The 21,973-nt window shown below is 46.6% G+C and overlaps 1 protein-coding gene across 3 annotated transcripts in view; it reads right to left on the bottom strand.

The window, feature by feature from the left end:
- The window catches only part of CERKL (CERK like autophagy regulator), a 205,512-nt gene that overhangs the window by 3,136 nt on the left and 180,403 nt on the right, over window positions 1-21,973 (bottom strand). For all 3 annotated transcript variants that reach the window (XM_077272592.1, XM_077272591.1, XM_077272593.1), the window contains 4 exons: window positions 16,118-16,295; window positions 7,194-7,256; window positions 4,553-4,584; window positions 4,226-4,334 (listed from right to left, as the gene is read on the bottom strand). In XM_077272592.1, the coding sequence (XP_077128707.1) occupies window positions 4,226-4,334; window positions 4,553-4,584; window positions 7,194-7,256; window positions 16,118-16,295 (382 nt within the window). The remainder of the gene's footprint in view (window positions 1-4,225; window positions 4,335-4,552; window positions 4,585-7,193; window positions 7,257-16,117; window positions 16,296-21,973) is intronic.

Raw genomic sequence — 21,973 nt, 5'->3', positions numbered from 1 at the left:
CCAGACCTTTCCCCGGGAAGGAACAACCACGGGAAGGGCAGCATCCAATAAAGGAAAACATCCAATACAGGAAAACCACCTATGCCAAGCATGGTATCCATCCACAGACAGCTGTTTCGGGGTGTTTGCCCCTCATCAGTGTGGAGTAGGAATCTGGCTATTAGGAGCAGTGCCTAGTAAAAATCTGTGAAGGAACAGATGATTGGCCTCCAGAACACTGCCCCCATCCCTTGAGGGAAATATCCATCCACAGACAGCTGTTTCGGGGTGGTTTTCCTGTATTGGATGTTTTCCTTTATTGGATGCTGCCCTTCCCGTGGTTGTTCCTTCCCGGGGAAAGGTCTGGCTATTCACTGCTTGCGTTGAGAAACACGTGATGGTGTCTCCGCAGCTATCCTACATGCATTTGCATATTTCCCATAAGGGATGGGGGCAGTGTTCTGGATCACTGCGTTGAGAAACACGTGATGGTGTCTCCGCGGTGTTGGATGTTTTGGTCTCCCCGAGGCCAATCATCTGTTCCTTCACAGCCTTTTACTAGGCACTGCTCCTAATAGCCAGATTCCTACTCCACACTGATGAGGGGCAAACACCCCGAAACAGCTGTCTGTGGATGGATACCATGCTTGGCATAGGTGGTTTTCCTGTATTGGATGTTTTCCTTTATTGGATGCTGCCCTTCCCGTGGTTGTTCCTTCCCGGGGAATGGTCTGGCTATTCACTGCTTGCGTTGAGAAACACGTGATGGTGTCTCCGCAGCTATCCTACATGCATTTGCATATTTCCCATAAGGGATGGGGGCAGTGTTCTGGATCACTGCGTTGAGAAACACGTGATGGTGTCTCCGCGGTGTTGGATGTTTTGGTCTCCCCGAGGCCAATCATCTGTTCCTTCACGGTATAAAATGGACTGACTCCTAATATATATAATAAATTGGGTTCCGTAGTTCAGTGCAGGATGTGCTGTAAATGTTTTCATAATAATTTGGGAAAATTATGAAATGTCCTATAAATGTCTGTTCTGTTCCTGAGCTAAAGATCTGGGCTTTTAGTTGAGATGAATCTGTGCTGAACTTTATGTACATGCTCTGTAGTGACCGATGCTGTGGAGTCAAAGTCTGAGTCGTGGTGTCAGAGTCGGAGTCAGAGTCGGAAGTCAGGGAAATTAAGGAGTTGGAGTTGGTGGTTTCTCTGATTGACTCCACAGCCCTGATTATAGGTTGATGAAATGCTCTTTTGGGAAGTTAAATATGCGAATAGCCTCTTTAAAGCAGCTTTTCACTCATGAAGGGCAAAAACCCCAAAACACATGTCTGCAAATGGAGTAACTGGTTTGACTTCTTATTCTAAATCGTGTGGCAAGGCTCAATAAATGGTTAATAATGTTTTATAAGGTTACTACACCCAAGAGGTGAAGATAAAGTTCAAGTCCTCTTCATTTCTAATGAGGCTATTTGCAGTGCATAATGTGGAACAACACAGCTTTATCATGCGATCATACTGGCTGCTGCAGATCAGCAACTATTAAAATAATAGAATCTGATCTGCAGTAATATGAGCTGATCTGCAGCACCTGGTAAAAATAGTTTCTGATCTACAGTACCTGGCAATTATAGGAGTTATTCTGCAGCACCTTGCAAAAATGGAAGCTGATCTGCAGCACCTGGCAATAATAGTAGCTGATCTGCAGCACCTGGCAATAATAGGAGTTGATCTACAGCACCTAACAGTAAGGGTGCTTTCACACTGTGTTCACCCAAATTCCCAGCAAAACACGATTCAGGTGTATGCCCCGACAGGGACATTGACTATATTGGTGCCGACAGAGTGAACGTGTGCTCTGTTGTGCAGCATTTTAGGACATGTACGCCTACTAGAGGCAGACACTCAGACGTAGTACACTGTGTCTGAGTGTCCATCTCCAGTAGACATACACACCCGAAAACGATACCCAAAAGTATTAGGCTATGTGTGTACGTTGAGTATTTGCTTGCAGAAATTTCTGCAAGGTTTCTGCATCTCTTGGCAGGAAAAATGTGCGTTTTTGCCTCATGTTTGGTGTGTTTTTGTACAGGCTTTTATGAGCTAAATAAAGATATTTTTAAAAAAGTTTGGTGATGTAATTTCTTAGTTCACCACCACTTTTTCATGCTGATGCAGTGGTATCAGGGCAATGGGAATATGGCTTGGTGTCAGCAGCTGTCATTGACACCTAGCTCTAGGCTTATTAATGAAAAGGTGTCAGCCTGACACCCTCATTACTAAGCCGATAAGTAAACACAAACACACAAACAAACACACACATTGTCACCAACCTATGTAGGTGCATTAATAGAACGAAGGTACATAGGCATTAACTAGACAACTACTGTTAATTTTAAAGGAAAAAAATGGAAAAAAAATTGAGTGGGCTCCCGCATAATTTTAATAACTAGCAGAGGGAAAGCTGATGGCAGAGGGCTGATGTTAATATTCTGGGAAGGAGCCAACAGCCATAAAGGATTCCAGGATATTAATATCAGCTCACAGCTGTTTGCTTAGCCTTTACCCGGTTTACGGGGGAGCTCCAGAAAAAAAATTGACATTGAGTCCCCCTATAAAATCTAACCAGCAAAGGCTAGGCACACAGCTGCGAGCTGATATTAATAGCCTAGGAAGGGGCCATGGATATAAAAACATCAGCTATCAACCACCCCAGGAAAGTCGCATCTGACACTACGGGTACCGTCTCACAGTGGCACTTTGATCGCTACGACGGTACGATCCGTTACGTTCCAGCGATATCCATACGATATCGCTGTGCCTGACATGCAGCAGCGATCAGGGACCCTGCTGAGAATCGTACGTCGTAGCAGATCGTTTGGAACTTTCTTTCGTCGCTGGATCTCCCGCTGTCATCGCTGGATCGGTGTGTGACAGCGATCCAGCGATGCGTTCGCTTGTAACCAGGGTGAGTATGTACTGTTTGTTTTTTTTTACATTTACGATGGTAACCAGGGTAAACATCAGGTTACTAAGCGTGGCCCTGCGCTTAGTAACCCGATGTTTACCCTGGTTACCCGGGGACTTCGGCATCGTTGGTCGCTGGAGAGCTGTCTGTGTGACAGCTCTCCAGCGACCACACTACGACTTACCAACGATCACGGCCAGGTCGTATCGCTGGTCGTGATCGTTGGTAAATCGTTTTGTGAGACTTAGCCTTAGCCTCGCTCTTCCCACTTGCCCTTGCACCTTTTTATTGTCAGGTGACATCAAGCCCACAGGTTAGTAATAGAGAGGCGTCTATAAGACGCCTATCCATTAGTAACCCCATAGTGATATTGTATAAATACACAGACACCCAGAATAAAATTCTTTAATTGAAACAATGACACAGACTCCTTTAATGAATCTTAATTAAACCATATTAACTGAATGCCTTATCCACCGACACCAACATTTACTGTAACAAAAATAAAATAATAAACCACAATATTCCTCACCTGTCCACACAGAAGATAATCCATAATGTCCCACGATGATCCTGATCACTTTGAGAGCAGTCACTGATGCTCGGTGGACCCCTGAGCATGCTCGAGAAATCTCGAGTAACGAGTATATTCACTCATTACTACTCCTAACTCTTCCTTCTCAGTATCCCCTGCCAACAACATTCTCCCATAGAACTCAGTGAGACACCTGCTGAAAGGTGTATCTCAAAACTGCTGTTAACGGAACTGAGCAGAAGTGTCAAAAAGGGCTCTATCATGTATAAATAACAGAATAAAAGAATATAATCAAGATATATAGAGAAATTAGAAAAATTGTCTGGTCCTAATTAGTAAATTAAATGAGGTGACACATTCCCTGTAACTTAACAGAAGTCCTGCTTAACCATAGGTCGGTAATGTTAAGAGATGGCGGTAACACTTAAATATCTCCCTCCAAACTGAATTCTCAGCTGTTCACAACTGTCGGTAAGGCTACGGCATTACAACTATCAAGAAACAGTTTTTGCCCGTCCTTCTGTTACAGTAATACGATCACAGTAATTATATTTGGAATATTCCAGCTAGACTACTTGACCTAATTTTTACAGATCCTATAATTGCTCATAATCCTTTAGACTGACGGCAACCTATCTTGGGAGATCACGACTCCTTGAGCAATCCGCGGAAACGTTTTTAGAAAGGTTTAATCAATCTGGCGGTGTGGGGAAATGTAATTCTTGTAAAGCCTCTACTGACCTGGTATTAGGTGCCAAGCCTCTCGGGGCCATGGAGCAGAGGCACGGGATTGCCATGATGCTGACATTCAGCAGCTGACCATGGATGTGCTGCCACTGGTCCTTACTTTCTGAAAGACGTAAACTTAATAGCATAAATTTATGAAAAAATGTTCCAAAAAAAATAATGGGTTTATTGCCTCCAGCATACAATCGGATTATCGTTGCCACCTCCATCTGGTTCCAAAGAGTGAAATCATCACTATTTTGCACAAAATTTCAAAAATTTGTCCCAAATTCATCGCTTAGGCGCAGTAAATATTTTTGGCCACGATGACATCATACTTACCAGATTCAAACATGTTATCCTTATTTTTCTTTCTATGAAAGAAGGAAACTATTATTAGCTGGACAGCAGGGTGGCTCAGTGGTTAGCATTGTTGGTTTGGTTCAAATCCCACCAAGGACAACATCTGCAAAGAATTTGTATGTTCTCCCCGTGTTTGTGTGGGTTTCCTCCGGAGTCTCCGGTTTCCTCCCACATTCCAAAAACATACTGATAGAAAATGTAGATTGTGAGCCCCAATAGAGACAGTGATGATGAAGTCTGGGTAGTGCTGTGGAATTAATTCTGCTATATAAGCAAGCATAGTACAAATAGACAATGTTCACACACTGCATTTTTTTCTGCAGCCAAAACCTACTCTTTTTGCAGTAAAAATGCTTCATTAAAATGGGCCATTGTTCTGCATTTTTAACGCGTTTTCTACGCGTTTTTGGCATACAGTTTACGTGTATTTTCTCTATAGTACAGGTTTAATAAAGTTAGTTTTATTCACCAAAAAGTCACAAAAAGGCAGAGAAAATGTTTGTGTTTTTGCAGCATTTTTTTCACTTTTTAATTGATTTTATGGGTGAAAAAATGCTGCAAAAACATATGATGCGGATTTAAGAAATGCTGCAGTTCTCAAATTCAGTCATAAAAAAACAAGCGTGTGCATAAGATTTCTAAAATCCCATAGCTTTTGATGGCAGTGTAAAAATCAGCTTTTAATTTGCATAAAAAATACTGCAAAACGCCACGTGTGAACAAAGTCAAGGAGCAATGTATGCTAGCTTTCATTCAAAATAAAATAATATTAAAAAAAGCCTGGTAAGCTATATCTGATATGATTAAAGGTCGGTGAAATGTTTTTTTTTCCAAATTAGTATAACGCAGCATGATCCTCTAGTTTGGTTATCAGCGAGCAACACAATCCTGATGGGGAAGAATAGATGCAGGACTGTTACCAACCATGATTTCTGGGTGAATTTGTACAAATTGTGTATGTGCTCTTCAGTGTTTTTTTTTTTAAATGCTTTTAAATATTTTAGACTACATTGACAAAATAGTAATGTTTTTAATTTATAACGGAAGATATGACATGGTTTCACAGCCAATGTCTGACTAATACAAAGGGTCGCCAACAAAAATTACATTGACTTTAAAGGCAATTTATCATCAGAAAATGACTTATAGTTCGAATCAGGTTTATATGCTACTTTTTATTTTATTTTTTTTTATTCTGCTTTTTTAATTCATTTTTCATATCACAATCTGTTTGGAAACAAAAATAGAAATGCTGCTATTTTAACATTGGCCAATGAGACTATTCTACACTCCTTTTTTCGGTTATTTCAGGAGATCCACTTGTATATTAGCAGAAACAGACTATTTTCATAGCAGAATTCTGGCGCAATTGCTTTGATGAGTCGGAAAGCCAATGAGTCTAATACAACCACAGTGGCCAGTGTGGATATTGCAAGATTTCAATTTTAATATACATAGATAGTGGTATGGAATAAAAACATTATAAAAAATAAAAGAAAAACAAATTACGGTAGATTTAACTCAAAAACGTGCTTAAAACAATTGGTAATTTTTTATAATATTTATCCCTGAATCTCTTTAAAGGGAATCTGTTACCCAAAAAATTATATAAGAGCTAAGGTCACCGGCATCAGGGGCTTATCTACAGCATTCTGTAATGCTGTAGATAAGCCCCCGATGTAACCTGAAAGATAAGAAAAAGAGGTTAGATTATACTCACCCAGGGGCGGTCCTGCTGCGGTCCAGTCCGGTGGGCGTCGCGGTCCGGTCCGGGGCCTCCCATCTTCTTACAATGACGTCCTCCTCTTGTCTTCATGCTGCGGCTCTGGCACAGGCGTACTTTGTCTGCCTTGTTGAGGGTAGAGCAAAGTAATGCAGTGCGCAGGCGCCGGGCCTCTCTGACCTTTCCTGGTGTCTGCGCACTGCAGTACTTTGCTTTTCCCAAAACAGGGCAAATCAGTATGCCTGCGCCGGAGCCGCGGCAGGAAGACAAGAAGAGGACTTCATCGTATGAAGATGGGAGGCCCCGAACCCAGACCGCGACGCCCATCGGACCAGACCGCACCGGGACCGCCCCTGGGTGAGTATAATATAATGTGTTTTTCTTACCTTTCATGTTACATCTGGGGCTTATCTACAGCACTCTGTAATGCTGTAGATAAGCCCCTGATGCCGGTGGCCTTAGCTCATATACGATTTTTGGGGTGACAGATTCCCTTTAAGAGGCTCCACCGGGTGCCTGCATTTCTACATCATGGGTAGTTCCACATACTGCACTAGTTCTACAGTTAAAAACACTTGTTATAAAATGGATATGATAGAACTCAGCAACCGGAGTGGGAAAAGAGTTCATCAGTTTATTCAAGACAAGTAGTACATTGGAAAATCCACAACACTGTATCTAAGGCCTCATTCACACATCAGTATTTTTGATTAGCATTTCATCTTTTTTTTTTAAGCCGAAACCAAGAGTGTATCAAAAACATAGGTGTCATTCTTTCAATTACAGTTTTTCTTTGTAAATTTGACTCCAGGTTTTGGCATACAAACACAGATGCAAAATGCTGAGCAAATACTGAGGTGTGGATGAGGTCTAATGAGAGCGTATGCTCTTTCTTACTTGTGCTGGGCTGGTAACTGTTGGTTGCCGATAGGTAAAAATGACAAATCACAGCTATCCGGTCTGTAAAGAAAAACACACATCAGTAAAATCCCATCCAATGTAATCTAATATATAATTGCCTAGAATACTACTTCCTGCAATTTGTGCCAACTTCCGTGGCTTTGTCCGGAGCTAATGTCCGGAGATAATGTCCGGAGCTAATGTCCGGAGATAATGTCCGGAGCTAATGTCCGGAGCTAATGTCCGGAGATAAGTGACGTCACCAGTGTCCTACACCCAGGCAGAGCACAGTGGCCCCAGGCAGAGCACAGGGCCCCAGGCAGAGCACAGGGGCCCCAGGCAGAGCACAGGGGCCCCAGGCAGCATATGGGGCCCCAGGCAGAGCACAGTGGCCCCAGGCAGAGCACACACCAAATCGGAGGCCGAGGGGCCCCGCCAACCAAATCGGAGGCCGAGGGGCCCCGCCAACCAAATCGGAGGCCGAGGAGCCCCGCCCACCAAATTGAAGGCCGAGCAACCCGGCCTCGCCCACCAAAGCAGAGGCCGAGGGGCCCCGACCACCACATCGGAGGCCGAGGGTCCCCGCCCACCAAATCAGAGGCCGAGGATCCCCGCCCACCAAATCGGAGGCCGAGGGTCCCCGCCCACCAAATTGGAGGCCGAGGGTCCCCGCCCACCAAATTGGAGGATGAGGGTCCCCGCCCACCAAATCGGAGGCCGAGGGGCCCCGCCTACCAAATCGGAGGCCGAGGGTCCCCGCCCACCAAATCGGAGGCCGAGGGTCCCCGCCCACCAAATCGGAGGCCGAGGGGCCCCGCCCACCACATCGGAGGCCGAGGGGCCCCCCCAACCAAATCGGAGGCCGAGGGGCCCCGCCCACCAAATCGGAGGCCGAGGGTCCACACCATCCAAATCGGAGGCCGAGGGGCCCCGCCCACCAAATCGGAGGCCGACGGGCCCCACCCACCAAAGCGGAGGCCGAGGGTCCCCGCCCACCAAATCGGAGGCCGAGGGTCCCCGCCCACCAAATCGGAGGCCGAGGGTCCCCGCCCACCAAATTGGAGGCCGAGGGGCCCCACCAACCAAATCGGAGGCCGAGGAGCCCCACCCACCAAATCGAAGGTCGAGGGGCCCCGCCCACGAAAGCGGAGGCCGAGGGTCCCCGCACACCAAATCGGAGGCAGAGGGACCCCGCCCACCAAATCGGAGGCCGAGGGGCCCCGCCCACCAAAGCGGAGGCCGAGGGTCCCCGACCACCAAATCGGAGGCCGAGGGTCCCTGCCCACCAAATCGGAGGCTGAGGGTCCCCGCCCACCAAATCGGAGGCCGAGGGTCCCCGCCCACCAAATCGGAGGCCGAGAGTCCCCGCCCACCAAATCGGAGGCCGAGAGTCCCCGCCCACCAAATCGGAGGCCGAGGGGCCCCGCCAACCAAATCGGAGGCCGAGGGGCTTCGCCAACCAAATCGGAGGCCGAGGAGCCCCGCCCACCAAATCGAAGGCCGAGCGGCCCCGCCCACCAAAGTGGAGGCCGAGGGGCCTGGCCCCGCCCACCAAATCGGAGGCCGAGGGGCCCCGCCCACCACATCGGAGGCCGAGGAGCCCCGCCAACCAAATCGGAGGCCGAGCGGCCCCGCCCACCAAAGCGGAGGACGAGGGGCCCAGCCCCGCCCACCAAAGCGGAGGCCGAGGGTCCCCGCCCACCACATCGGAGGACGAGGGGCCCCGCCCACCAAATCGGAGGCCGAGGGTCCCCGCCCACCAAATCGGAGGCCGAGGGTCCCCACCCACCAAATCGGAGGCCGAGGGTCCCCGCCCACCAAATCGGAGGCCGAGGGTCCCCGCCCACCAAATTGGAGGCCGAGGGTCCCCGCCCACCAAATCGGAGGCCGAGGGTCCCCGCCCACCAAATCGGAGGCCGAGGGGCCCCACCAACCAAATCGGAGGCCGAGGGGCCCCGCCCACCAAATCGGAGGCCAAAGGGCCCTGCCCACCAAATCGGAGGCCGAGGGGCCCCGCCAACCAAATCGGAGGCCGAGGGGCCCCGCCCACCAAATCGGAGGCCGAGGGGCCCCGCCCACCAAATCAGAGGCCGAGGGGCCCCGCCCACCAAATCAGAGGCCGAGCGTCCCCGCCCACCATATCGGAGGATAACGGGCCCCGCCCACCAAATCGGAGGCCGAGGGGCCCCACCAACCAAATCGGAGGCCGAGGAGCCCCGCCCACCAAATCGAAGGCCGAGCGGCCCTGCCCACCAAAGCGGAGGCAGAGGGACCCCGCCCACCAAATCGGAGGCCGTGGGGCCCCGCCAACCAAATCGGAGGCCGAGGGTCCCCGCCCACCAAATCGGAGGCAGAGGGACCCCGCCCACCAAATCGGAGGCCGAGGGGCCCCGCCCACCAAAGCGGAGGCCGAGGGTCCCCGCCCACCAAATCGGAGGTCGAGGGTCCCCGCCCACCAAATCGGAGGCCAAGGGTCCCCGCCCACCAAAAGTAAGTGCGGCCCCAAAAGTAAGTGCGCCCCCGGGTGCAAAAGTAAGTGCGCCCCCGGGTGCAAAAGTAAGTGCGCCCCCGGGTGCAAAAGTAAGTGCGCCCCCGGGTGCAAAAGTAAGTGCGCCCCCGGGTGCAAAAGTAAGTGCGCCCCCGGGTGCAAAAGTAAGTGCGCTCCCGGGTGCAAAAGTAAGTGCGCCCCCGGGTGCAAAACTAAGTGCGCCCCCGGGTGCAAAAGTAAGTGCGCCTCCGGGTGCAAAAGTAAGTGCGCCCCCGGGTGCAAAAGTAAGCGCGCCCCCGGCCCCGGGTGCAAAAGTAAGCGCGCCCCCCAGTCCCGTGTGTGAAAAGTGCTGCTGTAAAGCTGGTAGCGCTGTTCAAGCACCATGTATTTCCTTCAGGAAATGCCCATCTAATATATAATTGCCTAGAATACTACTTCCTGCAATTTGTGCCAACTTCCGTGGCTTTGTCCGGAGCTAATGTCCGGAGATAATGTCCGGAGCTAATGTCCGGAGCTAATGTCCGGAGCTAATGTCCGGAGATAAGTGACGTCACCAGTGTCCTACACCCAGGCAGAGCACAGGGGCCCCAGGCAGCATATGGGGCCCCAGGCAGAGCACAGTGGCCCCAGGCAGAGCACAGGGGCCCCAGGCAGAGCACAGTGGTCCCAGGCAGAGCACAGGGGCCCCAGGCAGCCTATGGGGCCCCAGGCAGAGCACAGTGGCCCCAGGCAGAGCACAGGGGCCCCAGGCAGCATATGGGGCCCCAGGCAGAGCACAGGGGCCCCAGGCAGCATATGGGGCCCCAGGCAGAGCACAGTGGCCCCAGGCAGAGCACAGGGGCCCCAGGCAGAACATGGGGCCCCAGGCAGAACACAGGGGCCCCAGGCAGCATATGGGGCCCCAGGCAGAGCACAGGGGCCCCAGGCAGAGCACAGGGGCCCCAGGCAGCATATGGGGCCCCAGGCAGAGCACAAGGGCCCCAGGCAGCATATGGGGCCCCAGGCAGAGCACAGTGGCCCCAGGCAGAGCACAGGGGCCCCAGGCAGAACATGGGGCCCCAGGCAGAGCACAGGGGCCCCAGGCAGAGCACAGGGGCCCCAGGCAGCATATGGGGCCCCAGGCAGAGCACAGGGGCCCCAGGCAGCATATGGGGCCCCAGGCAGAGCACAGTGGCCCCAGGCAGCATATGGGGCCCCAGGCAGAGCACAGCGATATTTTGGACCACTGTGCGGTGTTTCAGACCCCCTGTGTGATGTCTGGGGCCCTGTTCTTAAGTATATTAAAGATTAAAGTAACGTATATTAAAGTATATTATAGATCAAATTTGACACGTTTATGAGCACCATTGAGTGATATACTCAAGAATGACATAATTTTTCAACATTTTATGGTTTCAAACTGTAAACACTCAGAGTTTTTTTTACTTCAACCAGAAAACCTTAACGGTTCATAAAAAACTTGACTGTTCAGGATATGATAAAAGTCATAGTATTCTGAATCTTTAACTTATAAAGATACCTTTACATGGGGTGATTATTGGTTCCAGAGAGGCTTTCGGCCGATAATCGTACACATGGCTGGTGACAGGACAATACAATATAAACGTTCAAAGGTAAACACTGATAACATTAAAATCTAATATATAATTGCCTAGAATACTACTTCCGGCAATTTGTGCCAACTTCCGTGGCTTTGTCCGGAGATAATGTCCGGAGATAAGTGACGTCACCAGCGTCCTACACCCGCTCAGGGTGGACAAAGATATATGCCTTCGTGGTGCGCGGCACTTTTCTGATTGGTTGCCGCCTGCCGCGAGCGACCAATCAGAAATGTGCCGTACTGTCAAGAATTGTCAAGAGCTGGTGAGTGCAGCCATTTTTTGTTCTTTCTTACTATTATTTATTAATTGTATTATTCTTACATTTGAATAAATAAAGTATATATGGATTCTAGACTCCCGATTCTTTAGAATCGGGCTGCCATCTAGTATCTAATAACCGACTAACATTAGTAACGAGTTTCATCCAATATAGATCCTGTTTTCTTGATAATTTGTAAAAATTGCCAGGAACATAAAAGTTCTATCTACAGGCAGCCGCCGGACACAGGTAGATCAGGAAGAGAAAGACTGATGAATAACTTTGTGGAAAAGAGATGGGAAAATTGTATAACAATTGTGATTAAGTGATTTAAATCCCTGCTCACACAGGTTTACCAGTCCAGTAGGCGGTCTCACTCAGGGATCAACAGCATGTTATAAAGTGTCAATCAAAGTAGGACCGCCTACTATATTCATGTGCTGTTATTTACAGCAAAGGGGTTCTTCCTTTTCAACTTCTTTAACAAAATTGGCATGGTCGAATTAAAAATTATAAAATTATCTGTTACTTATCCTCCTTTATTCCAGTGCTATGTCTTTGCCACTGCTTCAATGATTGGCTGTGGCGCTGCTGCCATGATGCAGCTTGTAGACACTGACTGGCCTCAGTAATTCTATTGATGTAAACTGTAACAGATGCTGAGCTTAGTGATTGGCTGCAGCGCTGTAGATGTGACATCACCAGTACAGCGTGTACTGTTAAATAGTATTTAAGTAAAATCAAATTATTAATTTCTAATAAGAGTATATTACTCACAACTCTGTACTGGGTACACATATATTTGCTGACATTTATACAAGGTATTTTTGTACATTTAGCTCAGGGTGGTTGGTAATGAACGCCATACATGGAAAACGAATGCTGAGTCCAGGACATGTGCTTCTGCCCCTACTCAGTCCAGTATAGAATTCCCATGCCCCATTGATGAGTATGTGCTACTCCCACCAGGTCCAAAAACAGCAGCAAATCCAAAGATATCCGAGGCAACAATGGAGATGCTTCTAAAAATACAATCTTTATGCCAAAATATTCAAAACTTTGCATCAGTGAAGAGACAAAAATAGAGCAATTTTTCTGCCAAATTGCTTTTCTCTTGCCTACATATCTTTGGATGTGCTTCTGCCGCTGCTGCATCCGGAGTTCAGACACTCTCATGCATGAATAAAGCAGCTGACATAAATCCTAAATACAGAATCCAGGGAAGATGAAGGGTTCAAACCTCAGCCAATCTAATTAACTGACTTTTTTGTAACCACACCAAACATTCTGCATTTTGCTACAATAATTATTTTTGAGGACAATTCAATAAACCACTACATTTTTTAATTAGTATTATCCTTACCTTTTCCTTGGAGTATTGCATCTTGTAGGAAGTCCTAAATAAATATATATACCATATTTTTCGGACTATAAGACCCACTTTGTTCCTCCAAAAATGTGGAGGGAAATGGGGGGTGCGGCTCTGGCTGTGGTGGGGATGTGAGGGAGCGACATCGGCGGAGCAGTGGGTCACAGAAGACTGGACACGGCAGCTGCGGCTAACTCCTGTGCCCGCTGCTAAAGAGAAATGAATATTTACTGCATTCCATGCCCATTTCTCTCTACAGTAGTGTTGTAATTAGTGTTCAGCATTCCGATACCGCAAGTAGTATCGGGTATCGGCCGATACTTGCGGGTATCGGAATTCCGATACCGAGATCCGATACTTTTGTGGTATCGGGTATCGGTATCGAAACAACATTAATGTGTAAAATAAAGAATTAAAATAAAAAATATTGCTATACTCACCTCTCCGACGCAGCCTGGACCTCACCGAGGGAACCGGCAGCGTTCTTTGCTTAAAATGCGCGCTTTTCCTTCCTTCCGTGACGTCACGGCTTCTGATTGGTCGCGTGCCGCCCATGTGGCCGCGACGCGACCAATCACAGCAAGCCGTGACGTAATTTTCAGGTCCTTCTAGGCATTCAGTATTTTAAAATTACGTTCCGGCTTTGTGATTGGTCGCGTCGCGGTCACATGGGCGGCACGGTTTCCTGCCTCCCGTAACGTCACGGCTTGTGATTGGTCGCGTCGCCCATGTGACCGCGACGCGACCAATCACAAAGCCGGAATGTAATTTTAAAATACTGAATGCCTAGAAGCACCTGAAAATTACGTCATGGCTTGCTGTGATTGGTCGCGTCGCGGCCACATGGGCGGCACGCGACCAATCACAAGCCGTGACGTCACGGAAGGAAGGAAAAGCGCGCATTTTAAGCAAAGAACGCTGCCGGTTCCCTCGGTGAGATCCAGGCTGCGTCGGAGAGGTGAGTATAGCAATATTTTTTATTTTAATTCTTTATTTTACACATTAATATGGTTCCCAGGGCCTGAAGGAGAGTTTCCTCTCCTTCAGACCCTGGGAACCATCAGGGATACCGTCCGATACTTGAGTCCCATTGACTTGTATTGGTATCGGGTATCGGTATCGGATTAGATCCGATACTTTGCCGGTATCGGCCGATACTTTCCGATACCGATACTTTCAAGTATCGGACGGTATCGCTCAACACTAGTTGTAATAGTATGATTGGCCCCCAACCCTGGTCCTGGTATGCATGGCCCCATCCTTATGATGGGCCCCCACCCCCATCCTGGTATGCATGGCCCCATCAGAAAACATTAAAAAAAACCAAATGTAATATTTGGTGTTTTTTTTTTAATGTTTTCTGACGGGAGCATGCATAGCAGGACTGGGATGGGGGCCATGCATACCAGAATAGGGATGGGGCCATGCATACTAGGACAAGATGGGGCTCTGCATACCAGGATGAGAAGGGGGCCATGCATATTAGGATGAGATGAGGCCAAGCATATCAGGATAGGGATGGGGCCATGCATACCATGATAGGGATGGGGCCATGAATACTAGGACAAGTTGGGGGCCATGGATATCAGGATAAGGATGGGGCCATGCATACCAGGATAGGGATAAGGAGGCCATGCATACCAGGATGGGGATGAGAAGCCATGCATACCAGGGTAGGGATGAGGGATCCATGCATAACAGGGTAGGGATGAGAGATCCATGAATACCAGGGTAGGGATGAGGGGGCCATGCATACCAGGATGGGGATGAGAGATCCATTCATACCAGGATGCGGATGAGAGATCCATGCATACCATGATGGGAATGAGGGAGCCATGCATACCAGGATGGGGATGAGGGGATCATGCATATCAGGATAGGGATGAGAGATCCATTCATACCAGGGTAGGGATGAGGGATTCATGCATACCATGATGGGGATGAGGGAGCCATGCATACCAATGTAGGGATGATGGGGCCATGTGTATCAGGATGGGGATGAGGGGACCATATATACCAGGATAGGAGATATTAAATGCAGAACTGACCACATTTTTTGCTTCAATGTTTTTTCCTAATTTCCTCCTCTAAAATCTAGGTGCGTCTTATGATCCGGTGCGTCTCATAGTCCAAAAAATACGGCATATACAAAATGTACATTTATCATGTAGACAATCATTGAAGCGGTAGTATAAACACAGCTCTGGAATTAGGGGGGGATAGCAACAGATGATTTCATTATCTTTAACAGGTCCATGCCGATTCAGTTAAAAAATTTGAAGACCCCTTTAATAAATACAAAACGATTAATCTTATCGCCTTAATGGTTCTATAACAGGGTGATCAATGAGTGGAACAGGCTACCACCAGAGGTGGCGAGTTCTCCTTCCATGGAAGTCTTCACACAGAGGCTGGACAGACATCTGTCTGAGATGATTTCCTGAATCCTGCTTTGAGCAGGGGGTTGGACCAGATGACTCGGGGAGGTCCCTTACAACTCTAACATTCTATGATTCTATGATTCTATGAACACATTGTTTAGTTTGATGGATTTATTTTAGATTTTTGAACGAAATTATTAAATATAGGAATAACTAGGAAACAGATCTGTTATAGGTCACTGGAAAGGGGATCGAGGTTAGGTTGGTTTTTCAATTTTTCAATGAGTATTGAAGACCCTGCACAGGAATATGGTCTGAGCAGATGGGTCAGTAGTAGCAAACTAAAATGTGGAATGGAGGCACCTGCACCTCCTGCTGAGGATATTTAGGCAAAAAAGACCCTAATTTTGTTCGTATGAGCCCCCTCTCCACTCTAAAGTCTTTATACTTATCTATCACATTTTTTATTTCATCTCACTATTGCATAAGATTTTGTTTTGCATACAATTTGTGGAATAATATGCACTTAGTAGAAATATTATTATCCTACTGTCTGAAGTATGTTCAGCACTGTTTGTTTTGTTTTTAGTTAATTCTATACTGTTGATATTATATTACAAAGTAATTGTTTTACGACCATTAAGTTAAATTCTAAAGAGTCCCATCAATAAAAGAAATCTATAATAACAATCATTATTATGTGATGTAGATCATACAAGTTTTACAGAGAGGGGTGAATCTATATACTGTATTAGATAGTTGTCCTTTGTGCTTATTATTAATATTTCTACATCTAAGCAAAAAAAAAAAATAATTAACCAACTTTAGATTTGCAAGTGTTTTAATCACTGCAAAGTCTCTTCTCTGACTAGAGGGCATCCACCGATGCTTTTCTGCAAGGGCGAGAGTCCGTCCTCCAAATCCAAACATGGAAGAAAAGCCGAATCGCAGAAGCTTGTCACCGCTGCTGAAAGTACAGGCGTCTACTGGTTGGATGTTCCCTGAAATTTCAAAGCAGATATGATAAAGGGCTAGCTTCAACTTTTACGCAACTTTCCAACTTACTGTTTGTTAAAACGTGATACCTTTTCCTTTGTTAATTATAATTTTCTCATTACAGCTCATTGACTAAAGGATGAGCAACAGCTCCGTGCCGTGCTTACAAGCTCTTTTCTAATGCGCTTGTAAGCACTGCATTGAAGCTGGCTGGAATCACTGGAGTGGGATATTAACTACCGTTCTCAGACAGCTTCGGTGGCATTGTGATGCAATTTCAGAGGCACAGCCAACTCATATAACGGCATCAGTAGTTTGGGCCAGAAATGTGACAATGCTGGTCTAGACTGTCAATCAGAAGCACAGACTGTCAATCAGGAGCACCATTCCACCAGCAATTATGAAGTTGGCTGGCCGAGGAGCAAGTGCTCTCCTGAAATAAGATGATAAAAACCCTTTAAACTTTAACTTAAAAATAAACTTATATTTATAAAATGTTTCCATGGGCTTACTCACATATTAGTATTTTACAACATTGTTTGCCGAAACCAAGAGTGGAACTTATAGAGAAAAACTATAACACCTTTTGTGTTTTGGAGACACTCCTGGTTTCAGCATACAAATACTGATGAAATACTGATCAAAAATAGTGATGTGTGAATAAAGCCTAGTGCAGAGAAGTGTAGAATATAACCTATTAAGACAGTGATTGCGTATAAAATCCTGAAAACTTTGCTTGTGAAGGAAAAAGGCTTGAAGAAAGAAGTTGGTTCACAATCACTTCATTACATGCCTTAAGAACAGATTAGGACAAAGAAATAGACTTTATATGAAAATACCACTGTAAAGTCTTACATATGTATCTTCATTTGCCTCCTATACCATGCAAATGTTTGTTTCTTTTTCGGACTGATTCTATTAGAATCCTTATTGGGTGCTATATCTAGAGCTGCCACTAGGATGCAGTATTGGGGAGTTTGCTCTTCGGAATCGTTGTGCTTGATCCTAACATTACAGCCTGAGTTACGGAAAGGAAATGTGGCGCCGCTGTCCTTGTATTCTATCTGCGGTCAGCACAATGCACCATAAGAAGCACTCCTACGAAGAGTCTATCAATATTCTCCCCTACCGACACTTTCTCCAGGATCCAGCGCGGTTCTGCTCCTCAGTGATGTCACCGGCGCTCTTCAGACTCTTCTCTTCAGCTCACTCCATGTGTGAGCCGAAAATCTTTCACATATTTCATCCCCAAATCCAAAACTCAAATTAAACCACTTTCAAGCAGGGAACTTAGCCCCTATATAAACCATCTCCCTACTACAGATTTTACTACTTTTGTTTTATTCAAAAACTATTTTATTACATAATGTGTATAAATGAGGGGTCCTTGGTGCACCCTTTATATAGCAAGGGGCTCAGTGCACCTCTCCACACCCCTCAATTAGCATCCTCTGCACTTATTAGCCTGATTGACAGTGCTCTCTTTGTTGACTTTATGGAATCCTCAGCACACTGACACTGCAGGAGCCGAGAGCACACTGTCAGTATCATAGCATGGGCTTGTTCACAATCCCTTCTCCTGTCAGGATCAGCCACTTGCTACAGTGCGATTCTGTGTGCTGCAAGCGACCACTGCAGACAGTAGAGAGGGATGAGAGCATGCACACACGGACACTGTGTATGCACCCAGTGGGATCTTGCAGTGTCAGTGCATGCAGAACTGGGGATCCAATTCAGGCAGTGCTCCAAAGCGAGTGCCGTCAATTAAACTGCGGGGAAGTGCGGAGGATGCTAATTGAGAGGGCAAAAAGATCCACTGAGCCTTTGGCCATGCCAAGGGTGCACCAAGGAATCTCGTTTACACATCCAATAAAACATCTTATGATTAACGGCCAGTTGTGCCTGAAACGCGTTAGTTATATTCAAATCTCCTGTTTGTGGAATCTCCCTGGATACATTTTTTTTTTAGCTTAAATAAATAAATTACAGGTTTTTATAAATTAATTTTGGACCCTGGCAACTGTGCGACCAACCAGGTGTAGGTGAGCTGCATATTCCTCTTTCTTTAAAAAAAAAAAAAAAAGTACACTCGGACCTAAAACAGATGAAAATCCGATCCAGCACACTGATGAAAAATGGGCGAGTTTTTGCAGAAAACTAAAAAAAAAAAAAAACAGACAGGTAAAGAGGTCGTTCGATCTCCCTGCAGAGATTTAGCTGGTTGTGAGTTTTCAGACCAATTGGACCCTTGAAAAAAAAACCATGCAAAATAGCTTTCCACAGACAGAGGATTTTGTCTCCTGTGCCACCTATAGGCATCTACTACAGATGAGTAAATTGATTTCATGCTGACTTTCTAGGAAATCTCTGAACCTGGCGGATTTGAACAATTTGCAATTTGATTTGTGCAAATCGCCTAAAATGGAAGCAGCAATTTTGCACATTGTGAAAGATTACATCAGCCAGAAAGGCTATTCTGACCACAGGTGCGATCCGGCCGGCCTCTTCATAATGCCGTGCAGTTATCACATCGCATGGCATAGCACAGTCAATCAAAAGGGACTATCATAGCCAGCATAAAGATGCTAAAAGGACCGTAAAGCGCAAATAGCGTCTTATCCAAATTGTGCAAGATACAGCTCTGGCAAAAAAATAAGAGACCACTGCCAAATGTTCAGTTTGTCTGATTTTTCTCTTTATAGGTATATTTTTGAGTAAAATGTAAATTGTTCTTTAATTCTATAAACTTATGACAACGTCCCCGAATTTCCAAGCAATAAATTTTGTATTTTTTTTCTGACAAAGAAAAATGGTCAAAAATAAAAAAAACAGTGCTTTCAGACCTCAAATAATGCAAAAAAAGAAGGCCAGAATCATTTAGAAACAACAATACTAATGTTTAACTCAGGAGGAATTCAGAAATCAATATTTTGTGGAATAACCATGATTTCTAATCACAGCTTTCATGCGTCTTGGCATGCTTTCCACCAGTCTTTCACACTGCTTCTGGCACAAAAATGTAAGCAGTTCTTCTTTGTTTGATGGCTTGTGACTATCCATCATCTTCCTGATTACATTCCAGAGGTTTTCAATGGGGTTCAGGTCTGGAGATTGGGCTGGCCATGACAAGGTTTTGATGTAGTGATCTCATAACTTTTGCCAGAGCTGTAAGTAACAATGTGGACATATGCTCACCTGATGGGGTTATGCGTAACACAACCACTGTATGGTGTTTAATATCAGCTGCTGCAGCCTCCTCGGGGATTCAATGTGCCAAGATACCAGGAAATCTGGATTTAGTCTACGATGGTCTGACCAAATCCACCTTTCCTGGTATCATAGCCTGTATAAAATCAGAGGCAGGGAATGCAGCGGCCATTGTTGCCTGGATAGCAAGAGGACACCAAAGCTCTGAGCTCAGCAACAGATATAGGAGATAGAGGTATAAAGCACTGAATAAGCATTACAGATAGTGTGTGACAGCAGAGCTTGGAATAACAGCTACAATCAGTTTACCCATAGCCATGTATGCTAAGGTCACTTTGACACTATTAAGGTTGTCCTTGAGCTAAATGATCTTGAAATGAGATTCTAGGAGTTATATATATATATATATATATATATATATATATATATATATATATATATATATATATATATGTATATATATATATATATACACACTCACCGGCCACTTTATTAGGTACACCTGTCCAACTTCTTGTTAACACTTAATTTCTAATCAGCCAATCACATGGCGGCAACTCAGTGCATTTAGGCATGTAGACATGGTCAAGACAATCTCCTGCAGTTCAAACCGAGCATCAGTATGGGGAAGAAAGGTGATTTGAGTGCCTTTGAACGTGGCATGGTTGTTGGTGCCAGAAGGGCTGGTCTGAGTATTTCAGAAACTGCTGATCTACTGGGATTTTCACGCACAACCATCTCTAGGATTTACAGAGAATGGTCCGAAAAAGAAAAAAAATCCAGTGAGCGGCAGTTCTGTGGGCGGAAATGCCTTGTTGATGCCAGAGGTCAGAGGAGAATGGGCAGACTGGTTCGAGCTGATAGAAAGGCAACAGTGACTCAAATCGCCACCCGTTACAACCAAGGTAGGCCTAAGAGCATCTCTGAACGCACAGTGCGTCGAACTTTGAGGCAGATGGGCTACAGCAGCAGAAGACCACACCGGGTACCACTCCTTTCAGCTAAGAACAGGAAACTGAGGCTACAATTTGTACAAGCTCATCGAAATTGGACAGTAGAAGATTGGAAAAACGTTGCTTGGTCTGATGAGTCTCGATTTCTGCTGCGACATTCGGATGGTAGGGTCAGAATTTGGCGTAAACAACATGAAAGCATGGATCCATCCTGCCTTGTATGGAGCATCTTTGGGATGTGCAGCCGACAAATCTGCGGCAACTGTGTGATGCCATCATGTCAATATGGACCAAAATCTCTGAGGAATGCTTCCAGCACCTTGTTGAATCTATGCCACGAAGAATTGAGGCAGTTCTGAAGGCAAAGGGGGGTCCAACCCGTTACTAGCATGGTGTACCTAATAAAGTGGCCGGTGAGTGTATATATATATGTATATATATATATATATATATATATATATATATATATAGCGCCCCCACTGTCGCAGGGCCGAGGGGTACCCGGTACCGGGCATCTCTGTCTCGGTTCTGGGATTGTCACGGTGGCTGGACCCGGTCCGTGACCCTGCTGAGGGGCGTCCAGTGGAAGTGGAGAGTGATGATGTTGTGGTGTGGTGCAGGTCGCGATGAATAACGAGGACACCAGGTTGCAGTCTCTTTACCTCTTTCCTGAAGGCTTCAGGATCCTCAATCCGGAATACGGTTAACAGGGCTGTCTGAGACCGGCCGGTCCGATGGCACCTCCAGAGTTCCCTTTGCAGGTGGAAATCTGTGCCTACCTTCTAGCGCTTGTGTGTTGTGGTCCTTCCCTGCTTAGCACCACGGGATAGTCCTCACAACTGTTGTGTCTGTTTCTGAAGTTCCCTCACAACTGATTCTGATGTTCTTCTTCATCCCCCAGTTGATATGGCTAGGACGTACCCGTATGATGGGTAGGTCTGGAGGTCTTCCGGGACCCTAGAGTCGCCCCTCTCCAACTGTTGCCCCCTATGTCTGCTTAGGTGATTTGGGGTGAGACAGCCCGCCTATAACTGACTGTCCTGCCGTAGGTTTGAAGTAAGGCCTGGAGCCCAATACTTCCTCGGCGTTCCGGCCACCGGCTACGCGCCTCAGTAGGATGTTGCCTCGTCTTACAGCACGACTCCTACTGGTGATTCTCCTTGTTGCATTGATCTCGTTTCTCACTCTTCACAATAAACCTCGCTTCTTGTCCTTTCTTGGGGTACCGCCGCAATGAAGTGCAGGCGTGGTCCCATAGCGTTCTTTCTGTACGCTAGGCCTCTGTCAGGATCCCACCCCTGACAGGGACCCCCCTGAATCTTCCCCTGCAACACCCTCTGCCACAGGATGTTGCCTGGTTCCAACTAAGTCAGCTTCTCTCTAACTTCCTACCTAACCCCCAGTTTTACCAGATTGTGAGGAGTGGCCTAATACATAGCGCCCTTAGCTCCCCCTGGAGGCCAGACTATGAAGTGTATTGGTGTCTGTGATACCTGGTCAGGTGAACTCCTTCAGTGCCATCA

Source organism: Ranitomeya variabilis, chromosome 7 (assembly GCF_051348905.1).
Source record: "Ranitomeya variabilis isolate aRanVar5 chromosome 7, aRanVar5.hap1, whole genome shotgun sequence".
In the NCBI taxonomy this organism is placed as follows: domain Eukaryota; kingdom Metazoa; phylum Chordata; class Amphibia; order Anura; family Dendrobatidae; genus Ranitomeya; species Ranitomeya variabilis.
This window is presented reverse-complemented; position numbering and strand designations above follow the sequence as displayed.